At 38.3% G+C, this 21,373-nt stretch overlaps 1 protein-coding gene and 1 pseudogene across 7 annotated transcripts in view; one reads left to right on the top strand and one right to left on the bottom strand.

Moving 5' to 3' along the window:
* NCOA6 (nuclear receptor coactivator 6) overlaps positions 1–21,373 on the top strand; it is a 94,541-nt gene that overhangs the window by 33,148 nt on the left and 40,020 nt on the right. For 6 of the 7 annotated variants that reach the window (XM_065921861.1, XM_065921860.1, XM_065921862.1 and 3 more), the window contains 4 exons: positions 1,368–1,473; positions 4,747–5,028; positions 8,990–9,145; positions 20,517–20,639. In XM_065921861.1, coding sequence (XP_065777933.1) covers positions 4,794–5,028; positions 8,990–9,145; positions 20,517–20,639 — 514 coding nt within the window. In that variant the 5' untranslated portion in view covers positions 1,368–1,473; positions 4,747–4,793. The remainder of the gene's footprint in view (positions 1–1,367; positions 1,474–4,746; positions 5,029–8,989; positions 9,146–20,516; positions 20,640–21,373) is intronic. The other variant, XM_065921858.1, reaches the window with a different exon arrangement.
* On the bottom strand, positions 14,334–15,123 carry LOC136157983 (small ribosomal subunit protein eS1 pseudogene; annotated as a pseudogene).

Genomic DNA, 21,373 nt, shown 5'->3' with positions numbered 1-21,373 from the left:
AAATAAATTGATTTGTATCTTCTTTTTTTTTTTTTTTTTTTTAAAGATTCTGCATGTCCCGTGATATTTGTCTTTGTCTGACTTCAGATAATCTCTAGGTCCATCAGTGTAATTGCAAATGGCATTATTTCATTCTTTCTTATAGCTGAGTAGTATATTCCATTTGTGTGCATGTATATCTGTATATACACACACCCCACATCTTCTTTATCCTGTCAGTTGATATGTAGGTTGCTTCCATGTCTTGGCTATTGTAAATAATGCTACAGTGAGTATTGGGTTACATGTATCTTTATGAATTATAGTTTTGTTCAGTATATGCCCAGAAGTGGGAATGTAGATAACGAGTTTAAAGGAATCTCCATACTGTTCCCCATAGTGGCTGTACCAATTTATACTCCCACCAACAGTGTAGAAGGATTTATTTTTCTCTACACCCTCTCCAGCATTTGTTATTTATAGACTCTTGATGATAGCCATTCTGACCAGAGTGAGGTGATACCTCATTGTAGTTTTGATTTGCATTTCTCTAATAATTAATTAGTGATGTTGAACATTTTTTCATGTGCTTGTTGGCCATCTGTATGTCTTCTTTGGAGAAATATCTAGATCTTCTGTCCATTTTTTGATTAGGTTGTTTGGTTTTTTTTGAACTGAGTTTGTGAGTCAATTTTATATTTTGGAAATTAATCCCCTGTCGGTCACTTCATTTGCAAATATTTGCTCTATTCTGTATGTTGTCTTTTGTTTATGGTTTCCTGTGTTGTGCAAAAGCTTTTAAATTTAATTTGGTTCTTCCATTTATTTATATTTCTGTCACTCTAGGAGATGAATCCAAAAAGATATTGCTGCAATTTATGTCAGAGAGTGTTCTAATTTGACCAATTTAAAAAGTGAATGTATAGGGAGGTTTCTAAGGCTTAGGATCCCAGTTTCATAATTCTCGTATACATCCCTGAGTTTTGCTTCTATATTCTTTAAATTGCTTGTTGATGGAGTTATTCTTTACATTTGCAGCTCCATGGACTAACAGCCCACTGGGCTCCTTTGTCCATGGAATTCTCCAGGCAAGAATAACTGGAGTGAGTAGCCATTCCCATCTCACCCAGGGATCAAACCTGGGTCTCCTGCATTGTAGGCAAATACTTTACCATCTGAGCCACTGGGGAAGCCCAATGAGTGCTCTAAGATCTCCAGGTTGGGGGGGGGGGAACTATTCTTTGCATATTTCATGAAAACCCTATTTTATCGTTATCTGAACATGTCTGAGTTGACTTGATAAATTGTTATGTTTGTGTTCTGATGGAAGGATGGGTCACCTCTGTAATTTCTGTATAATACTTTATCTTTTTTTTTGTTGTTGTTAGGATATTTATTTGACTGCTACCTTAAAATACAGGCCGTAAAAATGCCAGCTTGTTTGGACTTAGAAGATAACCTGGACAAATGATAAAAATTAAGAAAGACATTTTGGTGAGTGAAAACTTACTTGAGGGTAAATATGGCTCAACTTAATTGCTACCAGTGGAAAGACTCTCCCAAAGTTATATAGCGAAATTTTCTTAAGTTTGAATGCCTTCTGTTTCTCTGAGGTTAAGACCTTGATGTTGCTCTTTTTTTTATTCTCTCTGTGAATCCACAGACCTCCCAAGAGGCACATCATAACACTTAAATGCATTTTAAATACCTGGTCTCTTCTAGCATTCCACCAAACCCAGCATAACTCACTGAGGCCTAGTGTTCTACCAGGCTTCCTCAGCTGGCTCAGACAGTAAAGAATTTGCCTGCAGTTCAGGAGACCCAGGTTTGATCCCTGGGTAGGAAAGATCCTCTGGAGAAGGGAATGGCTACTCACTCCAGTATTCTTGCCTGGAAAAATCCCATGAACAGAGGAGCCTGGTGGATTACAGTCCATGGGGTTGCAAAGAATCAAACACGATTGAGCGACTTAACTCTAATGTTCTACCAGTCAGTTTTGTAAGTTATACTTGGATTTACTCAATCCAGGTTAGACTTAGACTAATTAGGCTTAATTAGAAACTGATTAGACTTAATTAGAAATTGAAAACTGATGGCTTGCGGGCCATATGCAGCTACAGTGTGTTTCATTTGGCCCATAGGGTATTTTCCAGAAATAGAAATCTGTTCTTAAATTTGGAGATTTTACTCAGCATATGGATTTTGTGCTTAGTCGCTCAGTTGTATCCCACTCTGCAACCCCATGGACTGTAGCCTGTCACGCTCCTCTGTTCATGGGGATTCTTTAGGCAAGAATCTGGAGTGGGTTGCCATGCCCTCCTCCGGGAGATTTTCCCAACCCAGGGATTGTACCTAGGTCTCCCACATTGGAGGCGGATCCTTTACCGTCTGAGCCACGTCTTTTCTTCAAATTCAGAATGTTAGTCCTGTGCCTGCGCAACTCCTTCCATCCCTCCAGAAAGAAAATAATAAAATGGAGCAAAGTAGCGAGTGCCTAGCATAGATGGGTATTTGAGTTTCCCGTTGCTCAGACCATTCATACAGTATATACAAATACATTTGATATTCAACATTCTTCCCTTATTTATTTTACACACCTGAAGCCTGTAGGTATATGAATTTGTGATTTCTGAGGTGTATAGTAGTGTCTTATCTTTTTACTCAAATGGCAGATAATCTGAATAGTCTGTGATAATCTTTTAACGATTATTCACATATAAATCTGAATATGTATAAATACATATATTTATATCTGAAAAGACTGTTGCTGCTAAGTCGCTTCAGTCGTGTACAACTCTGTGCAACCCCATAGACGGCAGCCCACCAGGCTCCGTTGTCCCTGGGATTCTCCAGGCAAGAACACTGGAGTGGGTTGCCGTTTCCTTCTCCAATGCATGAAAGTGAAAAGTGAAAGTGAAGTCGCTCAGTCGTGTCCGACTCTTTGAAACCCCATGGACTGCAGCCTACCAGGCTCCTCTGTCTATGGGATTTTCCAGGCAAGAGTATTGGAGTGGGTTGCCATTGCCTTCTCCGGAAAAGACTTATCAGTAGCTAAATATATGTAATATATGTGATACATAAATTTATATTTTTATAAATTTGTATGTTCAAATATATATATATCTAAAACCTACTGTGATTTGGAAGATATTCATAAATAAGCTGTTTCACATTCCCAGTGTGGTGGAGTTTTACTGTGAAACAACACTGTGTTTCTGGTATGCTTGCTTTTCCTTTTTTAAAAAAATTTTTTAACTCTTTATTATGGTCAGTTTCAAATATATGTATAGTACAGATAAAAATACAATGAACACCCATGTACCCATCATCTATAATTAGCCACTATTAACATTTTATTGGGTGGCTCAGTGGTAAAAGAATCTGCCTTCAAACTCAAGTTTGATCCTTGGGTCAGGAAGATGCCCAGGAGAAGGAAATAGCAACCCACTTCCATATTCTTGCCTGGGAAATCCCGTGGACTATAAGATACTCTGCTCAAATGTAAATTTTTTTTCGTATTTATTTACAACAGAGAAATTTCCCCCCTTAAGGTTGCTTAGGTTAGTTTTTGAAACGCCTTTGCTCTTGAAGTTTACTGACTATTTAAAACAGAATCGTTAATTTTTAAAAGTTGATACTTTTTTCTTATTTTTGCAGGAGGTATAATCATAGTATGGCATATGTAGCTTTCCTTTTTCCTAAAGACTTATAGCATATTTGGAAAGTAGGAAAATTTACCAGCAATCTTGCCAACCTAGTACAATCACTATTTGTATTTTAGTTGATTTGTTTTCAGTCCTTTTTTCTTAATCATCTTAAAAAAAAAACTCTTAGTTGTAATTATGCTTTATGTAAGGAATTTTTTTTTAATTAGAAGACTTGTGCGAGGTTCTTATTTCCTTGCCATTCTTGCTTAACACACATTCATAAAAACTGATGTGTATTCATTCACTTTTGGGTTAAGAATGTGATCATCAGTCCCAGAGATAATGGAGGAAATGGCCATGTGGTGTGTGGTCTTTAATATTTGTATTCTTTGGTAGGCAACATAACTGGAAATAGCAGAAAATTTGAGTTCTCTAAACCTAAAAGTTAAAAAGTAATTTGGTTCTGTCCTAGACATAGTTCTTTGCTTCTGTAAACATGTGGTAACCACTTGCTTTCCTTTTGCAAAAGTATTTCTTTATTCTTTTCTTTCTTTCAAAACTTTCTTTCTTTTTTTCTGTTTCTGAATCATTAGTTTTAGCTATGCCACTATCAATAACCCTTTAAAAGTTATTTTAATTGGTCCTTGTGAAAGACTTTAGAATTTTAGGTAGTCCTGCAGATGCTCTTAGTGAGGTCAGGTTGTCCTTTGCAGGTTGAAGAGGAGGACTTCAGAAACCTTGGTTGCTCTGAAGCATTTGTTAGGACAGGAGTAAGAAGAGTCTTGGGGTCAGCCTGAGTCTTGCTCTCTGGGGATCAACCAAAGGCTTACGGGAATAAACTCTTAGAAGATATCTATTTTAGTTTTTTTGTAATCTCTTGTTCCTTTCTGCCTATATTCTAGGCCAACAAAAGGAATTTTAGTTAAAACTGGTAAATTTTTATTTCTAGTATCTATAAGAACTTATAGAATATCTTAATTAAAATAGTTTATCCTCACTGTAATTTTTAATTTATAGTATTTTGCTATTACTTGTCAAATAAATTAGTTTTCATAGAACTATATATTGTTGATTGTGTAAGTATGTGTTGTAATACTTTGTGTATCTTCTGTTTTGAAAGGTTTTTTTATTGTCCACTTGACATATGCTTCTGGAATAATATTCACCATGGTTTTGGATGACCTTCCAAACTTAGAAGACATCTATACTTCCTTGTGTTCATCAACAGTAGAAGACTCAGAGATGGATTTTGACTCTGGACTAGAAGATGATGACTCAAAAAGTGATAGTATTTTGGAGGATTCCACAATCTTTGTGGCCTTCAAAGGAAATATAGATGATAAAGACTTCAAATGGAAATTGGACACAATATTGGAGAATGTGCCCAATTTGTTACACATGGGTAATTTGCTTTAATTGTTTTTCCTTTTGTTACTGTTTTTGAATTGCCCTTCTGTAGTTATCTTGAGTTTTACAAAGTACAACTGTGCTATATTAGATTGAAAGGCTGATTTTAATTGCAAAGTTGGAATTTTAGAATTTTTTTAAATAGAAATGCTGTTGTATTTTTTTAAGTACATGGAGTGACTGACTATAAAGCATTGCTTAGCATTGTAATCCTTAAATTATCTGTTCTAATGGATAGGAGAGGGCTTCCCAGGTGACTCAGTAGTAAAGAATCCAGCTGCAATGCGGGAGGCGCAAGAGACACAGGTTCAATCCCTGGGTCAGCAAGATCCATCCCCTCGAGGAGTAAATGGCATTCCATTTCAGTATTCTTGCCTGGGAATTCTTCCCATGGACAGAGGAGCCTGGCAGGCTACAGTCGATGGGGTCACAGAAGAGTTGGACATGACTGAATGACTAAACAACAACAACAAAAATGGATGGGAGTAATTCTCCAGGCCCAAATTTATTTATTGTTTGTAGCTCTCTGGTCTTTAACTTCCTTTCCTATAAAATGACTGGCTCTTTGAGGCCACTTTAAGCTTACAAAAATCTTTTACTGCATGGCTTTTTTGGCTTTACTTAAAATGTATTTGAAATTTGTTCTCTTAAATTTTAGATCAGAGGTTAACTGATGGCCTACTGGATCCAGTGTGCAGCCATGTGTTACATACAGCTCACTTTAGTTTTTCTGATTATTTTTTTGTTTGCTTATTTGTTTTTTAGTGTTTAAATTTTATTGCCAGTGCTTCAAGAAATATATATTTTATATTAAAATTCAGATTTTGGATTTGTCTTTATACAGGAAAGGTCTAATAATATTAAACTCTCCTATCCCAGGTGGTGCTCAGTAGCAGCTGCCGCTGAAGACATACCTTCCCGTCACCATAGTCCCGTCTGGTCTCTTCACTCATTTAGATGACCTATAGTGCTCTTACAGGAATTTGTGCTTGTCAACTTCGGTTTCTGTGTTCTCCATCTTTTCTGGTTAGCACAGTTATTTAATCCCTTCAGATGTAGTGCAAAGCCTAGATTTTATCCTTTTATCACAAATCTTAAGCACTAACCAACTTTTTTAGGTTTTGAGGTCTTATTCTTTAGAATTAATGTCAGGAGGAGAGCTTTTTTTTTTCCCCCCAATTGTTCTTTTAAAAAAAAAAAATAATGTTGTTTAAGGCTTCTTTCTAGTTATGGATTATTTAATAGATTATTAGAGAATTTTATGGTGAAAGTTGTAATTGTCACCATAATCATGTTATAATGCATCATATTTTAAGGGCTAGCTGGGTCTGATTATTCATTGTTCTTAATTATCCACATTTTTTCTTGTTTTTAAATAGCTGAATTAGTTTATTAATGGCTTTTAAATACATTAGCAAACTCAGATTTACGGTTATCAGTTATATTCTTGATCCAAAAAGTATTTTAAGTTCAGTTCAGTCGCTCAGTCGTGTCTGAGACTCTTTGTGACCCCATGAGTCACAGCATGCCAGGCCTCCTTGTCCATCACCAACTCCCGGAGTTTATTCAAACTCAGGTTCGTTGAGTCGGTGATGACATCCAGTCATCTCATCCTCTGTCGTCCCCTTCTCCACCTGCCCCCAATCCCTCCCAGCATCAGGGTCTTTTCCAGTGAGTCAGCTCCTCGCATAAGGTGGTCAAAGTATTGGAGCTTCAACCTCAGCATCAGTCCTTCCAGTGAACACCCAGGACTGATCTCCTTTAGGATGGACTGGTTGGATCTCCTTGCAATCCAAGGGACTCTCAAGAGTCTTGTCCAACACCACAGTTCAAAAGCATCAATTCTTCAGTGTTCAGCTTTCTTCACAGTCCAACTCTCACATCCATACATGACCACTGGAAAAACCCTAGCCTTGACTAGACGGATCTTTGTTGGCAGAGTAATGTCTCTGCTTTTTAATATGCTATCCAGGTTGGTCATAACTTTCCTTCCAAGGAGTAAGCGTCTTTTAATTTCATGGCTGCAATCACCATCTGCAGTGATTTTGGAGCCCAGAAAAATAGTCTGACAGTTTCCACTGTTTCCCCATCTATTTCCCGTGAAGTGATGGGACCAGATCATGGGACCAGATGCCATGATCTTAGTTTCCTGAATGTTGAGCTTTAAGCCAACTTTTTCCACTCCCCTTATTTTAAGTTAGATGTTCTCAAATATGATGAAAGTTAAGGGAAAAAAATTTTTTATAAAATATAGCGGTGTTATAGTTAAAATTTTTTCTGTAGGCTTATCACAAGTAGATAACATCAAAAGCAAGTTTAATGTTTGTCTGGGCCACATGGATATAAGATTCCAGTACTGTTCAGACTGAGAAGAAGCCCTGCAGCATCTGTCCTCTGTGGTAGCAGAATCTCAGGCTCCTTGCCTTTTGCTATTTAGATGTATAAGTGTCATGGAAAGGAAAATGGCCTGAAAATCAGAGCTGGATTTTAATGCCATTTTAGTGATAGGTAGCCACTGGATTCTGGGTAAATCTTTTAGATTTTCTGGGCTTCAGTTTCCTCCCCTATAAAGTACATTTGGGCTAAATCTTGCATAATCCTTCCTAAATTTCCTTGATTATATATCTCGCTGCTCTTAGCCAGTGGTCTCTTTTTTTCCATATTAGGACAAGTGGACTCCATGTCTGAATAAACTGATAATGTATAATGGTTTTGAAGGTAGAAAAGGGGCTTTTAGGTAACATGTAGATACTTTCCCCATCCATGTAAATTTCTTATTTTGAGAACATATATGCCTAAATGACCATTTTCTCAATACTTGAATGTATAATTGAATAGAGGATACAAAAGATTTGATGTAGCTGAGTTTATAACAGAAGGGAAAAATATTTTGTGTGGGGTTGTTGGGGAAAAAGATGTTTTTTTATTATTATCTAACTGGACCTGGGATTTGCTTTCCATCTGTAAACTATAATTACAAACAACATTACCTCCTCAATTAGTTTAACTTTTGCAATCATAATTTAAAAATATCTTCGAAGTTTACATTGACTTTTCAGGTTTGCTGAAAATGTAATGTTTTCTTATCCTAACTGAAATATAGTTGTGAGATTTATGTTGCTTTTCTCCTCAGTTTGGTGTGCTTCAGTGGAAATTCTGCTCTTGTTTAAACTAGAAAAAGATTAAAAATCAGAGATGTAAAGAATCAAGACTTAAGCCTTCCTTAAACTGAAGCATTTACAGGACATTGGAAGAAATGTTTGCTTCCTATATCTATGAATATCTTCCACAGAGATGCTCAGTGAAAATTTAAATATGAGTACTAAAAGTACAACTTTTTCATTTGAAGAAGTATAATTGCTTGACATTTTATAAGTGAATCTACTATCTTCCTTTTCAGTGCTCTTTCTTTAAACAAGTTTAGTGAATTGTAGCTGCATATCCCCTAATATCCTACTGTTGGCATATCTGTCAGTTGAATTTTTATAGAATTTCACTTAAAATTAGAAACTTAAATTTCTTAGCTTCTCAGTTCACATACATTAAACTGAGTCTAGAAGTAGACCTTATTTGAGTAATTTAAAACTTATCTCTCCCTTCTGTCTTAGGATTCTTATTCCATCTTACTGCTTTCCATCTATTAAGTGCCTATGGTTTGACAGGTGCTATGCTAGATTTTTGGCATATAATTATAACATTTAGCACAAGTAGTTTTCTTGTGGTTTTAGAGAAGAGAAAGATAAGTTTCAGAAATGTTAAATAGCTTGTTCATGAGTTCCCGGGTGCTAAGTGGTAAAGCTGGGATTAAATTTGAGGTCTAATACCAAAGCTTAAGCTCTCTCAGCTACTCCATACTGGTATTCTACCTTGTTCTTTTACTTCCTTGTTGTTGTTCATTCCATGTCTTCTAATGGCTAAAACATTACTAATACTATTCTCTTCCTTTCACGACCAAGAATCCAGCAAGCTAAAGGTACAGAAGGTGGAGCCCTGGAACAGCGTGCGTGTGACATTCAATATCCCCCGGGAAGCAGCGGAGCGGCTTCGGATCCTGGCTCAAAGCAACAACCAGCAGCTTCGGGATCTGGGAATTCTCTCCGTTCAGATTGAAGGTACATGTCTGGTTCCAGATTAAAGGAATACTAGAATATAATATGATTTATAGCATGTGCTGCTTTGTCTGTTCCTGTTAGTTGAATTCACAATGCCAAGTAACTCACAGAAAGCTAACCAAAATGATCACATGGATCATAGCCTTGTCATGGTGAAGGGGTTTGCATAACTCAATGAAGCTATGACAAAATGTGGTCCACTGGAAAAGGGAATGGCAAACCACTCCAGTGTTTTTGCCTTAAGAACCCCATGAACAGTATGAAAAGGCAAAAAATATGACAGCAGAAGATGAGCTTCCCAGGTCGGTAGGTGTCCAATATGCTACTGGGGGAAAAGCAGAGAAATAGCTCCAGAAAGAGAGCTGGGCCAAAGCGGAAACAGTGCTCGGTTGTGTATGTGTCTGGTGGTGAAAGTAAAGTCTGATGCTGTAAAGAACAATATTGCATAGGAACCTGGAATGTTAGGTCCATGAATCAAAGCAAATTGGATATGGTCAAGCAGGAGATGGCAAGAGTGAATATCAACATTTTAGAAATCAGTGAAGTAAAATAGACAGGAATGGGCAAATTTAATTCACATGATCATTATATCTACTACTGTGGGCAAGTATCTCTTAGAAGAAATGGAGTAGCACTCATAGTCAACAAGAGTCTGAAATGCAGTACTTGGGTGCAGTCTCAAAAACAACAGGATGATCTCTCTTCATTTCCAAGCAAACCATTCAACATCACAGTAATCCAAGTCTATTCCCAAATCACTAATGCTGAAGAAGCTGAAGTTGACTGATTCTATGAAGACCTACAAGACCTTCTAGAACTAACACCAAAAAAAGATCTCCTTTTCATCTTAGAAGAGTAAAATGCAAAAGTAGGAAGTCAGGAGATACCTAGGATAACGGGCAAGTTTGGCCTTGGAGTACAAAATGAAACAAGGCAAAGGCTAACAGAGCTTTGTCAAGAGAACACACTGGTCACAGCAAACACCCTCTTCCAACAACACAAGAGATGACTTTACACATGGGCATCACCAGGTATCAGATTGATTATATTCTTTACAGCCAAAGATAGAGAAGCTCTATATAGTCAGCAAAAACAAGACCTGGAGCTGACTGTGCTTCAGATTATCAGCTCCTTATTGCAAAATTCAGGTTTAAATTGAAGAAAGTAGGGAAAACCACTAGGCCATTCAGTTATGACCTAAATCAAATCCCTTATGATGATAACAGTGGAGGTGATGAATAGATTAAGGGATTAGATCTGGTAGACAGAGTGCTGAAGAACTATGGACAGAGGTCGTGACATTGTATACAGGAGGCGGTAACCAAAACCATCCCAAAGAAAAAGAAATGCAAGAAGGCAAAGTAGTTGTTTGAGGCAGCCTTACAGATAGCTGAGAAAAGAAGAGAAGCAAAGGCAAAGAAGAAAGGAAAAGTATACCCAGATGAATGCAGAGTTCCAGAGAATAGGAAGGAGAGATAAGAATACCTTCATATTTGAACAATGTACAGAAATAGAAGAAAACAATAGAATGGGGAAGACTAGAGATCCCTTCAAGAAAGTTGGAGATACCAAAGGAGCATTTCATGTAAAGATGGGCAGAATAAAGGACTGAAATGGTAAGGACCTAACAGAAGCAGAAGAGGTGACAGGTATACACAGAACACCTGTACAAAAAGGCCTTAATGTCCCAGATAACCACAGTGGTGTGATCACTCACCTAGAACCAGACATCCCAGAGTGTGAAGTCAAGCGGGCCTTAGGAGGCATGGCTACAAACAAAACTAGTGGAGGTGATGGAATTCCAGCTGAGCTATTTCAAATCTTAAAAGATGAAGCTGTTAAAGTGCTGTACTCAATATATCAGCAAATTTGGAAAACTCAGCAGTGGCCACAGGACTGGAAAAGGTCAGTTTTCATTTCAGTCCCAAAGAAGGGCAATGCCAAAGAATGTTCAAACTACCATACAGTTGCACTCATTTCACATGATAGCAAGGTAATGCTCAAAATCCTTCAAACTAGGCTTCAGCAGTACATGAACCGAGAACTTTCAGATGTACAAGCTTGATTTAGAAAACGCAGGGCAACTAGAGATCAAATTGCCAACATGTGTTGGGTCATCAAGAAAGTAAGGGAATTCCAGAAGAACATCTGCTTCTGCTTCATTGACTACTTTAAAGCTTTTGACTGTGTGGATAACAACAAACTGTGGAAAATTCTTAAAAAGATGGGAATATACCATACCACCTTACCTGCCTCCTAAGAAACCTATATGCAGGTCAAGAAGCAACATTCAGAACTGGACATGGAACAACGGACTGGTTCAAAATTGAAAAAGGAGTTCGTCAAGGCTGTATATCATCACCCTGCTTATTTAACTTATATGCAGAGTACATCATGCAAAATGCCAAGCTGAACGAAGCTCAAACTGAAATCAAGATTGACGGGAGAAATGCCAACAACCTAAGATATGCAGATGATACCACTCTAATGTCGGAAAGCTAAGAGGAAGTAAAGAGCCTCTTGATGTAGGTGAAAGAGAAGAGTGAAAAAGCTGGCTTAAAACTCAGCACTCAGAAAACTAAGATCATGGCATCCCGTCCCATCACTTTATGGCAAATAGATGGGGGAAAGGTGGAAACAGTGACAGATTATATTTTCTTGGGATCCAAAATCACTGTGGATGGTGACTGCAGCTATGAAATTAAGACACTTGCTCCTTGGAAGGAAAGCTATGATAGACTTAGACAGCGTATTAAAAGAGACATCACTTTGCCAACAAAGGTCCGTCTAGTCAAAGCTATAGTTTTTCCAGTAGTCATGTATGGATGTGAGAGTTGGATCATAAAGAAGACTGAGTGCTGAAGAATTGATGCTTTCAAACTGGTGCTGGAGAAGACTCTTTGAGAGTCCGTTGGATAGCAAGGAGATCAAACCAGTCAATCCTAAAGGACATCAGTCCTGAATATTCATTGGAAGGACTGACGCTGAAGCTAAAGCTCTAATACTCTGGCCACCTGATGTGAACACCCAACTCATTGGAAAAGATCCTGATACTGAGAAAGATTGAAGGCAAAAGAAGAAGATGGGGGCAGAGGATAAGATGGTTGGATGACATCGTGACTCAGTGCACATGAGTTTGAGCAAAATCAGATAGTGAAGGACAGCAAAGCCCGGTGTGCTGCAGCTTATGGGGTCACAAAGAGTCAGATTGACAGCAACTGAACAACAAGTTACTCGTGTCACCTGCACTTCACATTGTAGCACTTTAGTATGAAAAGGAGTTGAGGCTCTGGTTGGGTCCTGATGCTTCAGCATCCATAGCCTCAGACTCCATTCCCTTGAACTGATTTTGGCTATCAGTCTGTCCAACTTTGGTTTTACTGGCACCCTAACCAAGAACTGATTTGTCTTTTAAGCAGTGTCTAATTTCAGGCCTTCCCTAGCAGTCCAGTGGTAAAGACTGCCTCCAATGCAGAGGGTGTGAGTTTGATCCATGGTCAGAAAGCTAAGACCCCAAGATCTTAGCCTTGGGGCCAAAACCCAAAACTTAAAGTAGAAACAATATTGTAACAAATTCAATAAAGACTTTAAAAATGGTCCACATCAGAAAAAAAAACCTTAAAAAAATACCTAATTTCATCTGCTTCCTTTCACCCAATATGCCTGATTTAGTATTTATTTTTTATTTATCTAACAGAGGCCCTGAACAGTCCTTTTGTAGCAGTATTCATTTGCAGGTGTTTTTGTCAGCATTATCTTTTAAAAATGAAAATATGGTACACACACACCTTAAAACCCTGCTATGACTGGCCATTATTTGCAGAATGATGTCCAAACTCTGTATTGTGACCTCAGGCTTTGCACAGTCTGACCTTTACATTTCTCATCTAGCTTTATCTTGTCCAGCTCTCCTCCCTCCTCCTTGGCTATCTTTTCTAGTCTCTTCAACATTCTTTTGAATGTTCCTTGAATATACATTTCTTTTTCCTGCCTGAGGTCCTTTGCATTGATGTCTCCTCTGTATGGATATTGTTCCCTACCATTCCCCTTTCCATTAGTTGTATACCCAGCCTTCGAGTATCAGCTTAAATCTTAAGGATGTGTTTTCTGAACTCCTTGACCGAATCAGTCTTTTTTCACATGCTCTTGCAAAAGTCTGGTTTTCCCCCGCTCTGATCATTTCTTACACTTTGACTAGAGCAGTTATTTTGGTGATTGTTTTGATCCCCCATGGACTCCAAGCTCCAGTAGGGGCAGGAAACATATCTTGTTTTGCTCACTGTTGTATCTTGACTTGACTGTACATGTTAAGTTCTTTAATAAACATATGCTGAATGAAAGTAAAGGAAACACATATATAATAGCACTAGTTTGGTTCAACTCTTGGAATATATAATAAGCAAAATATGGGCTTTGCCTTTATGAACTCAGAAGGAGCTCATGACCTTAATGAGGGAGATAAACCTGAGAGATATAACTACCAAGTATGAAGAAGCACAGAGGAGCTTCTGTCTTTTGGTGCCCAATGAACTAAAACCTTCCTGCATTGATGCAAACAAGGTCACAACCAGTGAGTGATTCCAGCCTTCTCTTGCCCTTGTCACCCAAGCCCTTCTGACCCTGTGCTTGCATGGGACCTGAAGTTGCACAAAACCTCAGTAACTGAAAGGTCAACATTTTATGTTTAGGAGTGGGACACATTTTGTGCAGTTAAGATTATAGGTTATGGTGCCCCAGAAGGAGCAATAACAACAAACAGATTGTTTAGAGATAGAATGATAAATGAGGTGAATTCCATAATTTGATAAATAAGAGAATAGTGGCTTAAACAATAACCAGTTTGTTTTGATTGTCCAAAAGGATTCAGAAAAGTAAAATTAATTCACTGCAATCTATTAAATATAGGATGAACTTTTGGGAAGAGTAGAAGTCAAACAGCTATTGTTAATAATACCATATAGGTTGTTTATGTTTTATAAGCATATCAACATACTTTTTTTTAATAAGAAACATATACACAGTTTCTTAAAAACCCTAAGCATTTTATAGTCTGTGTTACCTATTTGCTTGAATTAAAAGGGCTTTGTGGTAGTGTTTTCCAGTGGAGAAAGGAAACACCAAATTTCTTCTCTTTTTTTTTTAAACCACAAATAAGATCTTTTGTCTGTCACCATTAAAAGTCTGACTTTTAAACAGATTCTTGGACTGTTGGCTTATATCCATTAGCTTATTCAGCTTTAGCACCTGTCTCATCCCCAGCAACTTTTCAAGAACTACTGCCTTCACCATGTAGCTCCGTGAGTTTTCCTACTTCAAACTTGGGCTTCCTTCAGCATTTTTACTTTTCTAACGAAGACATCATGGAGTGGAAAAATAGGTTGGAGGGCTTTTTCTCTGTCTTTTCCAGTGCTTTCTGGAATCAATTTATTGACATCCTCTTTCAAGTCATTTGTCTGCACCTCTCAGGTGATGATTTCCATCATCTTCTTGTGAATCTGGTGCACCTGCTAGTGCTGGGCTGGGCATAAGAGGTCTTCCGAATCTGATTGTTGCGTTTTTTAGTAAAACATACACGAGAACAAATGAATCACATTGATATCAACAAGCTTCAATCATGGTCTGCCACTTTTTGACCATCGAGCACATTTTGTCACAGGTAAGATCCATACCATGGAAATCTCAGTCAGGTTTTGCCCTGAACATCTTCTGTAATTAGCTTCCATTGTCCAAAGGCAGCTTCGTCATTCTGCGGACCAGCAAGATTCATTTCAAAAACACGACCCTTGAGGCCATCAGATGCGATTTTGTTTCCTTGAGTTCTTGTGGTCAGTGCTTTCCTACTATTCCTTGTATTGAACATAGCTGGTGCTTTCACATCATACCAATCTTTCTTAGAAAATGGGTCAACCACTTTCTTCTTGGCTCCCTTTCTGCCTCCTTTCGTAAGGCGCTTATTCTTACCAACCGTCTTGGTGACGTTCAGAAAACCAAAAGGGCAGACGCATAGCTTGCTCGAGAACTTAGGTGAGCAGGGCAGGATGTGCTGTCTGTATGACCCCAAGTTTCTTCTCTTAATCATCCCTACTTCCTACAAGTCTTCAAAAGAGTAAGACTCCCATTTATTACTGTAGCCATAAATTAAAATGCAATACCAGCATGGAAGCAAAATAGATAAGATATAGGAAATTATGAAATTCACATGTGGCAGTGATTATCATACTACAGAAAAGAGTTTTTTTTTTTAACTTTTAGAGTACACCTGTGTCCCAGGCATTCTCCTTTTCTCTTTCCACATTCACTGGGAGTTCAGGCAAGAGTGAAAGTGGTGTCAGCAGCTGTTGCTTTTGTGAAACATGATGGGCTGATGCCTTTTAGGTTATAAGAGAAGGTATTGCCACTATCGTGGTGTCTGCTGCAGGGCTGAAGGAACAAGTTGTCCCCCCAAGGACACACAGTCTTTTCTCCATTGAAGAACACTCCCTGTACCCTTCTTTTGAGTTTTGGCCAGGGAGTTGAGACATTTCTTTTGAGGACATTTTGTGACTCCTCTATAAATTCATTCTGATTTAAAGTTGGAGTCTGTAAAGGGTCAAAGAGTAAAAATTTTTGGCTCTGTGGGCCAGAAGATCTCTGTCAAGACAACTCAGCTCTGCTGCCATAGTGCAAAAAATGGTCAAGGCAATATGTAAATGAGTGAATGTGGCTGTGTTCCAGTGACACTTATTTATCTGAACAGGCAACAGGCTTGATTTGGCCCATGGGTCATGGTTTGTCAACCCCAGTCAGCAAGTTGGAGAGCCAGTAGTATTCTCTTCTATGTGTGTTTCCTTGACAACAACTAACTTATGTGCAGCTTGCAAATTGGAAAATAACAGTAGTATAGTGTGGAAATTGTGTTTATTCATACATTATTTTTTTTTCCTGGGCAAAAGGAGTTAGAATAGTAGGAATAGAAGGTTAATTGTCCTAAGCCTTTTGATCTGTTGCTACATGGGTGGGAGTCCTTTCAGCTTTTTTTCAGGAAATCGAGAATGAGAAGTGACACTCGGGTACCTTCCCCAGAAGTACACCCTCAGCATCGCATGGCTCTCAGCTTACTTCCTCCCATGCGCACCTGGAAGGCAGCTGCACCGGCTCAAAGCCCCACTGCATCTGCATTCTCTCCCAGCTTTAACCAGACATTTCCACTCTAGTGTTCCGGTGTGTTGCCTACACCAATTTTTGTTTTCATTAGAGCACTAGTTACAAAGCGGCATGGGTTTTGAGTTTGCCTCAACAGGGTTTCTCTCATGAAACTTATTATTTTCAGTGTGAGATTTTTATAGACTGTGAGATTTTCTTGGAATGCAATTATCATATGGAAAAGTGCCTATGATTCTTTGTAAGATTATGATAAGATGACTTTTCATCATACAGTCAGTAAATAGCTAATGAGTGCCTATTATGTATACCAAACACTGTTCGGTGTCTAAAGGATATAATTAAGGTGGCCATAAAATTTATCATTTAAATTAGGAAATGAAAATAAATGGAGTTACTATGAATAACTATTAATAGCTATCCCGGGACAACAGATATAAAGGGGAGTGTGTGTACATGCTCAGTCTTGTCTGACTTTTGCGACGCCATGGACTGTAGGCTCCTCTGTCCATGGGGTTTTCCAGGCAAGAATACTAGAGTGGGTTGCCATTTCCTATTCCAGAGGATCTTCCCGACCGAGGGATTGAGCCCGTGTCTCTTGCATTCCTGCATCAACAGCCAGATTCTTTACCACAAGTGCTACCTCAGAAGCCCATAAAGGGGAGTCAGACAAGAAAATAAGTGAATGAATAACTACTGGGATGTGCTCTGAAGAAGTAACAAGATATTTTGATAAGGGTGACCTGACCTTGGAAAAAATGATTGGAGAAGACTTTTGGGGCTTGTGACACTTAAGATTACACTGAAAATTGAGAAGTTGGTTTATGTGAAGAGTGCAGGAGAACTGTTCTAGTCAGAGAGAACAACATGTACAAAGGACTTAAGGAAAGTGGGTTTGTGTGCCTTAGAGAGTAAAAAATGCCACTGAACCTGAGTCCTTGTTATTGAAGGAGAAAGTAGTGTGAATTGGGATTAGGGAGACTGGCAAGGACTACATCTGAGCTATTAGTAATAGCCAGAAGCCACTTTTTTTTCCCATTTATTTTTATTAGTTGGAGGCTAATTACTTTACAATATTGTAGTGGTTTTTGCCATACATTGACATGAATCAGCCATGGATTTACATGTATTCCCCATCCCGATCCCCTCTCCTCCCGATCCCTCTGTGTCTTCCCAGTGTACCAGCCCAGAGCACTTGTCTCATGGATCCAACCTGGGCTGGTGATCTGTTTCACCCTGGATAATATACATGTTTCAATGCTATTCTCTCTAAACATCCCATCCTCGCCTTCTCCCAGAGTCCAAAAGTCTGTTCTGTACATCTGTGTCTCTTTTTCTGTTTTGCATATAGGGTTATCGTTACCATCTTGCTAAATTCCACATATATGTGTTAGTATACTGTATTGGTCTTTATCTTTCTGGCTTACTTCACTCTGTATAATGGGCTCCAGTTTCATCCATCTCATTAGAATTGATTCAGATTCTTTTTAATGGCTGAGTAATATTCCATGGTGTATATGTACCACAGCTTCCTTATCCATTTGTCTGCTGATGGGCATCTAGGTTGCTTCCATGTCCTGGCTATTATAAACAGTGCTGCGATGAACATTGGGGTGCACGTGTCTCTTTCAGATCTGGTTTCCTCAGTGTGTATGCCTAGAAGTGGGATTGCTGGGTCATATGGCAGTTCTATTTCTAGTTTTTTAAGAAATCTCCACACTGTTTTCCATAGCGGCTGTACTAGTTTGCATTCCCACCAACAGTGTAGGAGGATCCCCTTTTCTCCACACCCTCTCCCGCATTTATTGCTTGTAGACTTTTGGATAGCAGCCATCCTGACTGACGTGTAATGGTACCTCATTGTGGTTTTGATTTGCATTTCTCTGATAATGAGTGATGTTGAGCATCTTTTCATGTGTTAGTTAGCCATCTGTATGTCTTCTTTGGAGAAATGTCTGTATAATTCTTTGGCCCATTTTTTGATTGGGTCGTTTATTTTTCTGGAATTGAGCTGCAGGAGTTGCTTGTGTATTTTTGAGATTAATCCCTTGTCTGTTGGTTCGTTTGCTATTATTTTCTCCCAATCTGAGGGCTGTCTTTTCACCTTACTTATAGTTTCCTTTGTTGTGCAAAATATTTTAAGTTTCATTAGGTCCCATTTGTTTATTTTTGCTTTTATTTCCAATATTCTGGGAGGTGGGTCATAAAGGATCCTGCTGTGATTTATGTCAGAGAGTGTTTTGCCTATGTTCACCTTTAGGAGTTTTATAGTTTCTGGTCTTACATTTAGATCTTTAATCCATTTTGAGTTTATTTTTGTGTATGGTGTTAGAAAGTGTTCTAGTTTCATTCTTTTACAAGTGGTTGACCAGTTTTGCCAGCACCACTTGTTAAAAAGGTTGTCTTTTTTCCATTGTATATTCTTGCCTCCTTTGTCAAAGATAAGGTGTCCATAGGTTCGTGGATTTATCTCTGGGCTTTCTATTCTGTTCCATTGATCTATATTTCTGTCTTTGTGCCAGTACCATACTGTCTTGATGACCGTGGCTTTGTAGTATAGTCTGAAGTCAGGCACGTTGATTCCTCCAGTTCCATTCTTCTTTCTCAAGATTACTTTGGCTAGTCGAGGTTTTTTGTATTTCCATACAAATTGTGAAATTATTTGTTCTAGTTCTGTGAAAAATACCGTTGGTAGCTTGATAGGGATTGCATTGAATCTATAGATTGCTTTGGGTAGTATAGTCATTTTGACAATATTGATTCTTCCAATCCATGAACACGGTATATTTCTCCATCTGTTGCCACAAGCCACTTTTATGATCTGTTGTCCATTTCAAAAACAAAAGTCCTTCCACCTAGAACATCTTCGCAAATTTAATATGTTAATAGTTCTTTCCCTTTGGTGGAAACCCTCAAGATCTGTATTCTTTTTCTCCTTTATTCCTAACTCCCATAGGCAATTTAGAACATTGTATATAGCCCTTGGTGATTGGTCACTTATTGTTAGGATATTTGTTCCCTGTTACCAAGCTATCTGCCTGGTTACAATAGTTAATATTTTATCTGTTTATCTAGCTGACCTATATAGTGACAAGACAGGAAACTGCTGTGCCTTCATTGGCTTCATTCTTAGTCATCTTGCCCTAAAACAGTAGGAGCATGGTGAATGCAGCCTTTCAAATCCTCGACCACAGGCTGGCTATACTTTTTTCTGTCCACAAGGTGGTGCTGTCTACCAGAGGAAGAACAGTCAAAATTTGGGATTAAGCTCAGGAAGCATCTCAAAACTTGTTTCAGAGATCTTTTTATTAAGTGAGGTTTAAATTGCCCTTAACTTTAGTAGTTAACTCCAGCAGGAAAGGAAAAGCATGTGATGTTAAAGGAGCACAAAGGGCTTACAGGGAGTCTGCTCCTTAAAATGAATGGTGGTTATGTGAGGTTTGTGTTGCAATTATTCTTTGAACTGAATTTGTTTCATGCGTTCTTCTAGGTACATGATATTTACTAAAAAATAAATTTCATCATATCATTCTAATTAAAATAAATAAGTAAATAGCCTTTAACTTTAGAGTCTACTCAATTGGAACACTTCTAGTGACATTTATCTACCAGGCTATTGTGAGGTTCAAATGAGATACAGTTTTTTAAGCATTAAAATCACTATACAAATGTTGCTCTTATCAGATCTCAGAGGTAGATTAGTAGCAGCGTATCTACTCTTCACTGCATGAGTTTCTCCTCTGCATATCTCTTTATATTGCAGTTGTTGAAAGGAAAATGGTATTTTACTTACAAATACCACAGTGTCCACATGACATTGTATGTTCTTCCTGCATTAGACCTACTCATATTTCTAATTTCTGATCATAAATTCTCAAAAAGTAATCTAGGACTTGAGACTTTCTGAGAATATTTTCTTCCTACACACATATGAGTTGGTAGAAAATAAATATTCAGCCTTCCAAGCTCTCTGCTGATGCCATACATCATTAATGATTGTCCATCTGCTGTGTTGTGAGAATTAGTTATGTTCTTGTGCTTCATGTAAATAAACCTGCTCAGGTGAGGTTGAAAAGAGACCTGTATAGTATTGAACTCACCATTTTTGTGGTGGTAAACTTAGCATAATTCTTCAAAAACACATAAAACTAAAGCTCTTGTATATCTGTTTTTCAACAAAATTTACATCTTATTCTGATGATTTCCTTTTAAACCTGACTATCATTTTCAGGGGAAGGTGCTATCAACCTGGCTTTGGCTCAGAACCGGAGCCAAGATGTGAGAATGAATGGACCCATGGGAGCTGGAAATTCAGTTAGGATGGAAGCGGGATTTCCCATGGCAGGCGGTCCAGGTGAGATCTCCCACTCAGTTGTATGACATTTGACTAGTTTCCTTTTTTTGGCTTTATTTGCTAATGTATAATTATTTGAGTTCTGCAAGATAGGTGGAGGTTCCTGACACATTTCTGTTGATTTGTTCAGGAAAACAAGGCATGAATCTAGACTCTTAGGAGACTAGAATCACAGAGCATGGAGCATATATAGTCTTTGCAATGTTTGGGGCTCATACTTAAAGGTAGATGAGTCCTGAGCCATGCAGGAAACATTTATTGAGTTCTCATTGTAGATAGGACCTATGCTAAGTGTTGCAAGTAGAACTGAATAAAACATCTTCTATCCTCAGGGTGTTTATAGCATAACATAGCCTTCTATGTTATGAAAGAGAAAGAGTCACCTTTCTCTGTGACTGAGAATCCGGGAGTTTGTGTATGCTTAGGTGGAATCTGTAGAAGTATGTGGGAGAGTATGTGTTTTTATGTATTTAGAATTTGAGAGAGTTACAGATTATTTGCTACCTTTGTAGCAGTGCTGAAATTTCCTCTTTAGAGATTGAACCCACGTTCTGTGAGTCAAAGAAAGTTAGAATTGAGTTGGTACTCTCATTTTAAGCTGGAGAAACTGTGGAGTTCACAGAGAGGAAGCAGTTTGCCCATGGTCAAGTAGCAGTGGGCAAATCTGACTCCCCAGTTCGGTGCTATTTTCACTGCACTAGCAGCTTTCAGGCTTTTTCTGCTATAGGAACTTT

Source organism: Muntiacus reevesi, chromosome 2 (genome assembly GCF_963930625.1).
Source record: "Muntiacus reevesi chromosome 2, mMunRee1.1, whole genome shotgun sequence".
NCBI classification, from domain to species: Eukaryota; Metazoa; Chordata; class Mammalia; order Artiodactyla; family Cervidae; genus Muntiacus; species Muntiacus reevesi.
This window is presented reverse-complemented; position numbering and strand designations above follow the sequence as displayed.